Raw genomic sequence first — 10,829 nt, 5'->3', positions numbered from 1 at the left:
ACTTTACGAAGGATTTGCGCGGATTTTAATTCATAGGTCAAAGTGAAGACGTACATACATCAACGTTTAAAAATTGCATATATGAAAGAGCTACTCAGCAAGGAATTTTAACGTAATTCCACATTTACTTTGGAATTGATGGGAACGTAAGTTATTGTTGCGATCTTCGAAAAGTCCAATCCATTCTTCGGAGGTGTAAGTTTGAATCGCTGCATTAAGGTAACGAAGGAAATGAATAGTTGCATCAGGCCCATTTTCTCGGCTGGACACATTCTTTTACCTGAAAATGTACTTATATAATATCTCTTATTGAGTTTTTATCTCTCTTTTAGAAATGTTTACGCCATACCGTAAGAGAAAGGAATGAGGTTTTCATTGAGTCGAACGCTTTTGCCATCAGGACTGAGAAATCTATTGGGGTCGAACTTTTTCGGTTCCGGCCATTTGTCGGGGTCCATATGAACTGACCACAAGTTGGCTATGACGACGGTATCCTTTGGTATGTCGTATTCCCAAAGCTTTGCCCGGGCTTGAGTGCTGTACGAGTTTTTAAAGACAAAATTAACAATATTATTCTTATTAGGAGACCAATGTTTACGTTTATGTTTTTAGTCTTTACCTTCTTATTACACTCAATGGTGCTATGGTTTTTCTTCTTTGTATTTCCAATAAGGTAGCGTACGTGTAAGGCAATGATTCCTTGTCACGCCAAGAGACGTTTTTCTCCGCACCAAGAACTTGCAGAATTTCGCTATAAACCTTTTCTTGAACATCTTGGTGTTTTGCCATTAACATTAAAGCCCATTCTAGAGAGACTCTACTAGTTTCGCTTCCACCCAGCATAAGAAATTGAGCCGCACCATTAAGAACGTTTTCTAAGTGTAATAGAACAATTATGTTTCGTTGGAACTTTCAATACAACTTAAGTAGTTATTTTAAGTACTTGTAAATCCATTTTGACCCTGTTTCCGTTCAATTTCAAGTAGAAAGTGATCCATGAAGTCTAAGGGATTATCAGGATCTAGATTTTTCTCGTGGCTTTCAATTTCAGACCTGCAATACACGTTTATGATATTTATTTCAGAGTTTAAGAAATTGACTGAAAAAACGTTGAACGCTCTTGAAGTAAGATCCTGCCTTGCCTTAGCAAATTTTCCATATTAGTGATAGCCTGTTTGGTATTTTTATAGTAAGGGTTGAATCGCAGGATCAGTGGCTTGAGAAATGGGAAGTATACGGCCAAGGAAGTGGAGGAGAAGTAACGTAAACTGTGAATCTGGAATTCGTGAAGGACTTTCAACCGCTCGTCTCCATCGGGGTATGTCTTTCCGCATATCATGTAGAAAATGACATTGTCCGACGACAACGCGAGAACTTCCTGTAAATTTACTTCATTGCGTCCCGAGTCCCGCAATAGCTCTATTTTATTTATTATCCTGGATAACTGTTCCTGTGATGAATCAACAAACAAGCTCAGAATAATTTTCGATTTAAGTAAGTTTCAAGACACTTTTACATGTATTATGAGTTCGATTTTTTCCTTCCCCATTCCAAGATCTCTTAATAGACCTTTATTGAAACGCATGTGTTCGGTCCATATTTTACCCCTCATGTTCACAAAATCTGTAGGAACAAACTTATTTAAACTAGGTTATTTCCGTCGCGCTAAGAGGCAACGCCAGACGGAGCCAGAGTTCACTACGCGTGGGAGGCTAGCCAACTCGCTCTTTAAATAAATGCCAAATGAAAAACATAATTACTATCGTAAAGGTTGTTAAATTTGAAAAGTCCCTTTGGTCGAGCCAAAAATTCGGTTTTGGAGTAAGCTTCTTTTATAGCAGTCAAATCTGTCAAGACAACTGTATAACGAGCACCAAGTTGAAGTCTACGTGACAGTTGGTATTCAAATGAAGATTATCAAGAGACGTTGACTGCGCTCAAGGTAAAAAAAGCGAACCTTACCCAATAACATTTCCGTATTTCTTTCGTAACGCAATGAAATGTTTATAAGGCGTCGGACCTAAAAATGGCAAGTACCCAACTAACGGTAATCCTCTTGGTCCTGGTGGTAAATGCAGCTTTAGTTCGTTCGCAAAAGAGTACATCAAGAGTACAATGAATAACGCCAGAATAATGGCACAGTAATTATTTTGCGCAAATTTTAAGACGACATCAATCAAGGGCATTTTTCCGCTAGAATATTGGGAAGAAATTAATAATTTGAGGCCCGAGTAAAATTATTTATTTCGCAATTAGACAATAACAACTAGTTTTATCGAAAGTTGCGTCAGAGATTACGGGAAAACCGGTATTTACAATTAAACCTTGAGTTTTTTTTATAGACTTCTGTCAAAAAGGTAATTGAGGACTTCATGGTGTGTTTATTTATATTTTAGAGGAGTCTAGCTAATACAGGTTTTTTTTCTTCTGATCAGATACCGGGAAAGAAAAGGTAAGTTGTAGTAGAAGGAGATAAAAGGAGAGAAGTACTATATACTTCTGGTTGTATAGGAAAGGAAAAAGTATACATGGCTTATTTATAGTTTTATTTATATTAAATGTATTTGTCAGTCCAAGCATAAAAATTCTTCTGTCTATATAGGTAAAAAACGTTTTATGATAATGTTGTGTTGTTAAACATTTAATTTAATTAGTTATTTGGCTTCGTTTGTTTGTAGGTATATGTATTTGAGAAAGAGGTTAGTTTGTTTGTCACAATTCAATACCGAATTTGACTAAACTGCATCGTTTATATCAGAAACACTAGATCCCCAACGTTTATAATTAATTAAATGACATCGTTGAATAGTCTGAAAACTATTTATACTCCTCCACTCCAGTGTACGGTGGTGGTATAGATTCTCTACAAGAGAAAAGCATCGTCTTAACAGACGACTGGTCTGCTACGACTCTTCAGGCGCCTTTTGTGAAATGTGTGCGTGCTCAGATGCGTGTTATCGTGGGCTCTCTGTATTATTCGTTAATTTAATTCTTATTACGCTTTAAATGTTTAATTTTTAAATTATTTATCTCAATGAAGTCTTTTAAGTATCATAAAGATAACAGTTCTACAACCTCAAAGTATTTTAATAAACCCAAAGCGGAAAAATCGTGTGTTCAACAACAAAATGTGGGTGCACCTGCACCATCATGCTCTGAAAGACTTGAAAAGGAACTATCGCAATACACAAAAATCAAACTTCGGTCTTTTGCCTACACTGATGAACAAGATAACAAAGCTCAAGTTGAAGGCGGTTCTGAGGATATTGGTGAAAAACATATGGTAACACCTTTGGTAACACCGACACCATCAACATCAAATTGGTGCATTCAAGTAAAGGAACACTGTGACAGTCATGTTCTAGAATCTGAATCACCATCTCCATCAAAGTAAGACTTCTCAAGTTCTTACTTAGGGAGATTGTTTAAGGTAATGTATTGTTATTTACTTTACATTAGACAAACTCAACTACAACAGCAATTTCTGTCATTGAAAAACCAGTACCCAACTGTTCTATTATTCATAGAATGTGGGTACAAATATCATTTCTTTGAAGAAGATGCTGAGGTGCGTTTTTTTATAATTGACTATACAACCTATCACATTCGTAGCAAATTATAAGAAGTTTAAAGTATAAGTAATTACTTACCCACTTCTATAAAATAAATTTGGTGGTATCTGCAAGAAAGCCCTCTTTAATAGAATAACATCGTAGTATAGTGTATGTGTATTGAACTCTATGAGAAGATAACATCAGATCCCATTATTATAATGCCGAGTTCATTATCAGATAAAAAATATCTCGTTAGAATAAGTGGTTTCGTATTGAAGTCCTGTTTTTGGACCCATTATATATCGATATAAATTCTAGCAAAAATAAATACTTAATGTTTAGATTGCCTCAAAGTACTTGAATATTTCATGCTATAAATACCACAACTTCAAAACAGCATCAATCCCAACCCAAACTCTTTACCTTCACGTAAGAAGGTTGGTTTTTCGAGGCTTTAAAGTTGGAATTGTCAAGCAAATAGAGGCTGCTGCTTTAAAATCAATTAGCGAAACAAAAAATTCACTCTTTGAACGAAAGTTAACTGCCATTTATACCAAATCCACTCTCATTGGAGAAGGTACTGAACGTGATTCCGTGATCTGACGGACGTAACATCAAAATTATATTTCATTTCGTAGACCTTGATACAAAAAACACCATTTACGATGACGAATTTAAAAACGCTGATATTTCAAAAGGATATCTCGTTTGTTTATTTGAAGAAACTGTTACAAAAAAGGGCAAGGATACACAATTTGGTGTGATTGTAAGGTTCTTGGCGTCACTCCATTGAACCATTACTTAATTCGTACCAAAGAATTTATGGCATTGCCCGCGTATTTAGGCTGCTAGACCAGTAACTGGAGACGTAAGCTACTGTTTTTTTGAAGATGGAAAAACGAGAGACAATTTGCAGCAGTTCTTATCAACAGTCCAGGCTGTTGAAATAATTTTGCCTGAAAAAGTTACAATTGAAACTAGTCATTTTATTCAGTACTTGTCAAGGTATGAACAGGACACCCAAAGTAGTTCTCGCTTAGTTTTGTAGAGGACATCCATAAATTCAACCGACATATCATATAATATCTTAATAGAATTTCGAAAGATGAAATCAGAGTTGAACATTTGTCACAGGACCTTTTTGCCTTTGACAAAGCGATTGAAAACGTGTCCGAATTTACCTCCCTCCCACCTGACGAACTTATAAAACTTCCCCCACCAGTCTTACGCGCTCTTTCAGCGATCTTTGAATACTTGAAAGATTTTGGGTTGCAAAAAATCTTGAAGGAACTTAGGTACACCTTACATTCCCACAAAGTTCGCGTCTTAATGGCAACCCTTTGATTTATTTGAGTCTGTTATTGCGTAGATTTATGAAACCACTCGAACTTTATAGTAACGAGTACGTTAGACTTAATTACACGACTAAGAGAAACTTGTGTATTTTTGGGAATTACCAATACACATCGGGGAAAAATAACGGTAGCCTTTTCAAGTTATTTGACAGAACGCTAACTGCATTTGGTAGTAGGATGTTGAAAGAGTGGATGGAAAATCCCTTAAAAAATTATAGGTATGCGTTGTTGGTTTTACAAGGAGGGAGGGGGCTGTTCACTCTTTGTAATCTCGGAGTGGTCAGCCCCTCGGGGCTTCTCGAGGTTTGTTCTGTTTATTGTATATTCTATTTATGTTTTTTTTTGTTGTTGTAATTAGCGACATAATTGAAAGGCAAAGTATAGTGGAAACAATATTAAATGATTCTAATTTTCTACAACTTTTAAGAGAAATGCTTTATAATAATCCAGACCTGGAATATTTACTCTGTTCTGTTTACTATCATAAGGTACTATTTTAAATTAACACTAAAATATTTGCCAAATCAGAAAAAATACGTGAAACTGCTGATTATTCTTCACAGTGTAGTCCGTTTCAACTTTTAACTTTGTTGAAATCATTAAACGCAATAAGAAAAATTCTCAGCAATTTTTGTGTTGAGAACGTCACCAATGAAATTAAATCAATTTTCCCATTTTTGGATGAAATACTTAATAATCTTGAAATGATACCGCAATTTCTGGCTAATTTAAACGAAGATGCTGCTAGGTATGCATGCATTGGTTTTATATGAAAATTAAAAAAAATTATACAACCATGCAATTATTGATATTTATTAAGAACCAGTGATAAATCGAAGCTTTTCAATGATATCTCTGTAATACCTGGTTATTGCGAGCTTCAACTTCAAATAGATCAAGTTCATCATGATCTTGATAACCATAAATTGTGTATCGCTAGTGTACTTGGCATTAGTGAATTTGAGTACACTTCATCTATTTATGCAAAGGTATAAATTTGAAGATCTTTAATATCTTGTAAATGCATTAACAAATCAATGTGAAACAGTATACTATTGAAGTACCTAATCACAAAGAAAGTATAGTTCCTATGTCTTGGAGAAAAATTAGCATGTGAGATTTTTGAAAATAAATATATATTTTTCCAAATTAATTCGAAAGTTATGAACGTATTTATAAATTTAATTAGGACCAAATTAGTTTCAAGATATCGTTCCCCCGAAGCTGATCTCTTTTCGCAGAAACTCGTTCAATTAGAAGAGCAAAAAAATAACATTTGCGAATCATATTGGAATGAGTTTCTAGAGTAAGTTCTAAGCCTAACTCGCGAAATCTTAATTAATTAACTTAAATCACGCGTGTAATTATCTTGGTAGTGTCATCAACACTTCATTTTTCTCATTGAAAAAAGTGATTAGTCATTTGGCCAAACTAGACTGTTATTTTTCATTGGCTGAGTTTACGAAACAAGACGGTTACGTGAAACCAAAAATTTTAAACGTCGAAAATGAAACTATTTTCCATATTGAAGGTGGGAGGCATCCAATTATTGAAAAGTGTTTAACGGATGACGCTCAGTTTGTGGCGAATAACTTGCATTTGGATGTGAGTTTATTACGTAAAATTGGTCTCAAACAAAAGAAAAAAATCTCTTGGAAATATCTTTATAGAATGAAAATAAATGTATTATATTAACCGGACCAAATATGGGTGGTAAAAGCACTTTCATAAAGCAAGTTGGTCTCATAGCTCTATTGGCTCAAATTGGATCGTACGTACCTGCGGAAAAAGTTGTATTAACACCTGTAGACGCGATACATATAAGGTTAGGCTTTCTTTCTTTATCTAATGTCCCCTTCTGATGGTACTAACTTAAAAATTCGATCTACTTTTCGCATTTAGAATGGGATGTACGGATAATATGATGGAAAATCAAAGCACGTTTTACGTGGAAGCTTTGGAAACGTACAATATTTTGCAAGATGCTACTTCAAAATCACTTGTTTTATTTGATGAGTTAGGATGCGGTACAAGTACTCACGATGGAATGGCTATCGCGTACGCCACACTTCATCACTTACTACATAATGTAAGTACAAAATATGGGCGTCTCTTTACTAAGTACCTTATTGGTGTAAAGAAAGTTTATGAGCACTTGGCTTGCCAATTTTACAGGTTGAATGTCTTACGTTATTCGTAACTCACTACATGCAAATAACCGATTTGGCATTGAGATCCCAAGCGTTGGCGAAAAATACTCACGTGTCTTTCACGATTGACGAATCGGACGACGAAAGAAAGATATATTTTCTCTACAAATTATCTGAGGGAACGTCGAAAGAAAGCTTTGGGATGAATGTTGCGAGATTAGCGTCTTTACCGCAATCTATTATAAACAACGCTTCGATCAAGGCTCGGTTCTTTGAGGATGCTATTTATCACCAAAGGTAACTGTTCGTTTATTCTCTGGCTAACCCTTTATACATTTGTTTATGAATATTAATTTAGGAAAAGGAGAAAACTGTTTAAGGATTTTATGGCAGCGAAGTTTGAAAACCTTCGCGAAGTGATTATGAGTTTCAAATCTGACAATTTAGAACGTCTTGACTGATTAATAATGTTTTAAATTTTGAAGATGATTTTTTTTTCAGGCAGATTTTAGTTTTTACCATCTACATTAATAGAACTTCAACAACAAATTAATTAATCTTTCTTTATTAAATTGTTAAAATGTTTAATAGTTTCGTACAAAAATAATCATTTTGGTAATATAGCTGCCTTGAGCCTTTCCTTCAACGCTTTTTGTAAAAGATGTTGTTCTTTCTTTGCGCCTGCAAATATTGCTTGATTTTCAGTTGCTCGTCTGGCCAAGTAAGGTAAGGCTTCGTTTAAGGGCCCGTATGGTATCGATTTGTAGACATTAAATCCGAACGACGCTTAATTAAGATTAAAATTTAATTAGTATTTAGCACTATTTAAGTCTTTACACCATTACTAACCAAGGGGAAACGTAACCTGATCGCACATGCCATATAGTTGGGCAAAATTAATTTTATTCACTTCGTCTTTCGTCAAGTTCAAATCTTTTATCCTGAAAACAAAAATATATTATTAAAGATGAACATTTATGTCCAGTTGATTCTTCAATATTCAACGTACTTTTCAAAAGCTTTAACAATACTCTCTTCGTTATGTGTCGCAGCTACAAACGTCGTTCGTTTAGGAAACTTCTTCACTTCGTCCAGCAGAATATTTAATGCTCTGTCAAAGTTAATTCAAGTTAAATCGAAATATATCTTTCTTGACCCTCGAAACTTACTTGTCATAGCACTGGTTGGTTAGTTCGTAGGATTCCCAAACTGGACTCGTTTGTCCGGACAACTTGGCGACTTCGTTTTCCAAAGTGATGTACGCGCCTCTAACTAGTTTGGCACCGAAGCAAACCCCGATTGAACGGGTGATATCCAATTCTTGATTTAACTTTTCAATCGCGTTCTAAATAAATGAATTAAATTCAGTTCCCGTAATATCAAAATTCGAAGTATTCGACGTACTTTTAAGTAACACTGGTACGTGTTCCAAATTAAGGGCTGCTCCTTATTGAATATTACCGTCATTGGAAGAGTCATTGCGCTTATACCATCGTTGACGTAAGAGTATTCAGCGTCTACCAATAGACGTATGCCGTTTCCTTCAGCAATCTGCGAAGTTATTGGTAGAACATTTTATTGGGGCGTTTTGTTCGCCCGCTACCAACCAAGAAAGTGCATACTTGCGCTACTTCAAACATTCTTAGAAGTCCATTTAACAAGGCTTTACAATCATCGTCTGTTAGTCCAGATATGTTAAGTTGTTTCTAAAAAGATTTATAGCATAGAAAAGTTGAAATCATGGACCTTTCATGAAGTGGTTAAAGGAACCATGGTGAAATATACCTTTTGCACCGTGCTTTCAGCCATATTTTCGACAAGTGCAATTGGGTTTTTGTTGCTTGAAAAGATTTTCGATACCTTCACCTGAAATTTTAGGAAAAAACTTCAATGTATTGTTCTTAAAACTACTTAATTCAATAATTACCAGGATTTCCGCTGATATGATACTCGTCATCTTGACTTGCATTAATGGTGCGTCTGAATTTAACGAGGACACGAGCTCCAAGCATTCTCGTAGTCTTTGAAGGTTACGGTCGTAAATTCCCTCTCTGTTATATAATTACTACTACTTAATTTTAGGTTTGTAAAGAAAAAATTACAGTTTGATCGAGTTTACCCTTTGGATTCCCCAATATCTTCCTCCATTGTACATACAATCATTGGTTTAATATTTGCCTTTGTTAATCTCCCTACGAGATCGAGCATTTCTTTGGGGGTTTCTCCTCCTACAAATTGATCGTAAAACGTTTTACGAACTGTCGCGTTGGTTACTTTGTCACCGGCATGCGCTAGAAAGACTTCCATAATCTGTAAAGATTCAAATTTAAAATAAGGACGTCGTAATTTTGTTTTTCCTAACCTTTTGACTGTTTTGAACAAACTTCGGACTCGAGCACATCTTCAAGACCAGCAGCGCCCTTGAAATCTCCCAACCACTTTTACTTCTATACGCTGTTTCATAATTTGTAAAATCTAAACCCCGAGCATCTAGTTCTTGGAACTCCTTTGAATCGGACGAGTTAAGATGTAACGAAGCGACATTTTTGCTTGATTCCAACCCAGGTTTTAAAGTGGCTAAATGTCTTCTTTGAACGGCGAAAATGGCCCTCGTGTTTAGGAACAGCCGCATATTTGTGGAACTTCAGACGTTCTATATTTTTACTTAACCATGCCTTTTTAATCGCTCTTACATAAACAAGTTCATGACGATAAAGAATAATCAAATTAAAACAAACTGTTTCAGTGTAGTGGTGGTCTTGTTTGAACCAGATCTGTCTCGCTTATGTGAGCTAGGGTATCGCCTATGTCTATCAGAGTATAGACAACATTGGTTGGCAATGTAACCAAAGCTGAATAGACCGTCTAATATTACTGAAAAACTAGGACTTAATCGACAGTTATAGTTGACCAAGGACGGAAAATGTCTCGCCTTGTACTGTGTGTGGGTGATGAGGGGAAAATTAAAAGGACTTCATTATGCGGAGGTTTCTAACTTATTTTTGCAAACTATCCTACGCAAGGAAACACATATGTTGTACGACCTCGATGGAATAAAGCCAAGTAAGGCGGTTTTTTTACGTAAGTATATAGTTGTATAACATTCCGACTTAAAATACAAACACAAATTATATGGCGACATCAGACGCTTATAACTCTCATAATTAACTCCTGGTACGATTTAAATATTCGTGACTGAAAATAGTAAATTCCGAAGTACTCAAATGAAACATTGAGTTTAGTGAATATAAATTGTATCCCTTTGCGTCTTCATTTTGATTGAATGCCTGTCAATCAATTAATTGGTCCATTAAGCTCTCAAATTTTATTTTAATTAAGTGCATTAGCATTATCAGGAATGGATATCGGTAAAAGTAATCATTGTGCCCCCATTATTCGCGAGGTAAAATTCGTCATGGTTAAGGATTAGTCTAGCTCTTAACACAAAATCCGCCAAGCACTATTTGATTGGAAGACTTAACCCTGAAATGTGGTAGAAATCTAGGGTGGAACAGATCAGGACTCATCAGGCCGATGTGTATTTTGAGTACAATGTCGTTGTACTACGAGTGAAATCTGATTTGTTATTCTATTTGAACGCAGTGTCAGAGGTCTGATATTTAACATTCCAATTATTTTGCCGTCGGCGGTAAAGCAATGTCTTACTCAAAAGTAAAGTGTTCGTTTAATCTCGTCCACCCTTTCTATTCCACTACCATATTTATTGTTAGCTCAGGGTTCGTACGAACGTGGAAAACAGGATAGTCGGG

General features: G+C 35.5%; 3 protein-coding genes across 5 annotated transcripts; 1 reads left to right on the top strand and 2 right to left on the bottom strand.

Annotated features, from left to right (window-relative positions):
- Positions 1-2: 2 nt before the first annotated feature.
- On the bottom strand, positions 3-2,186 carry LOC149623677 (cytochrome P450 2J6-like). Its single transcript, XM_089852869.1, has 8 exons — positions 1,963-2,186; positions 1,761-1,885; positions 1,517-1,623; positions 1,143-1,450; positions 944-1,053; positions 620-875; positions 350-537; positions 3-280 (listed from the first exon to the last, which is right to left on the bottom strand). The coding sequence occupies exons 1-8, from the start codon at positions 2,184-2,186 to the stop codon at positions 108-110; spliced, it is 1,491 nt and encodes a 496-aa protein (XP_089708995.1). The 3' UTR covers positions 3-107.
- A 3-nt stretch (positions 2,187-2,189) lies between these two features.
- LOC149623676 (DNA mismatch repair protein Msh3-like) lies at positions 2,190-7,682 on the top strand. Of its 2 annotated transcripts, XM_089852859.1 has the most exons (19): positions 2,490-2,602; positions 2,679-2,699; positions 2,759-3,390; positions 3,460-3,568; positions 3,897-4,131; positions 4,193-4,320; positions 4,399-4,559; positions 4,649-4,849; positions 4,924-5,127; positions 5,268-5,397; positions 5,473-5,657; positions 5,730-5,898; positions 5,958-6,022; positions 6,099-6,215; positions 6,286-6,514; positions 6,580-6,734; positions 6,812-6,998; positions 7,085-7,356; positions 7,418-7,682. In XM_089852859.1, the coding sequence occupies exons 3-19, from the start codon at positions 3,035-3,037 to the stop codon at positions 7,518-7,520; spliced, it is 3,006 nt and encodes a 1,001-aa protein (XP_089708985.1). In that variant the 5' UTR covers positions 2,490-2,602; positions 2,679-2,699; positions 2,759-3,034; the 3' UTR covers positions 7,521-7,682. The 2 variants fall into 2 exon arrangements, with proteins under 2 accessions (XP_089708984.1, XP_089708985.1); XM_089852858.1 differs by adding an exon at positions 2,190-2,357 and having other exon boundaries at positions 2,436-3,390.
- On the bottom strand, positions 7,624-10,441 carry LOC149623675 (hydroxyproline dehydrogenase-like). Of its 2 annotated transcripts, none has more exons than XM_089852870.1 (10): positions 9,422-10,441; positions 9,179-9,369; positions 8,987-9,110; positions 8,845-8,925; positions 8,682-8,765; positions 8,464-8,610; positions 8,229-8,404; positions 8,069-8,170; positions 7,909-8,000; positions 7,624-7,845 (listed from the first exon to the last, which is right to left on the bottom strand). In XM_089852870.1, the coding sequence occupies exons 1-10, from the start codon at positions 9,689-9,691 to the stop codon at positions 7,667-7,669; spliced, it is 1,446 nt and encodes a 481-aa protein (XP_089708996.1). In that variant the 5' UTR covers positions 9,692-10,441; the 3' UTR covers positions 7,624-7,666. The 2 variants fall into 2 exon arrangements, with proteins under 2 accessions (XP_089708996.1, XP_089708997.1); XM_089852871.1 differs by having other exon boundaries at positions 9,444-9,498.
- Between the last annotated feature and the right edge of the window lie 388 nt (positions 10,442-10,829).

This window comes from Phalangium opilio, unplaced genomic scaffold, assembly GCF_054372755.1.
Source record: "Phalangium opilio isolate 3A_F unplaced genomic scaffold, DU_Popi_V2 ptg000113l_1, whole genome shotgun sequence".
NCBI classification, from domain to species: domain Eukaryota; kingdom Metazoa; phylum Arthropoda; class Arachnida; order Opiliones; family Phalangiidae; genus Phalangium; species Phalangium opilio.
The sequence above is the reverse complement of the archived record's forward strand: the minus strand, read 5'-3'. Positions and strand labels throughout refer to the sequence as shown.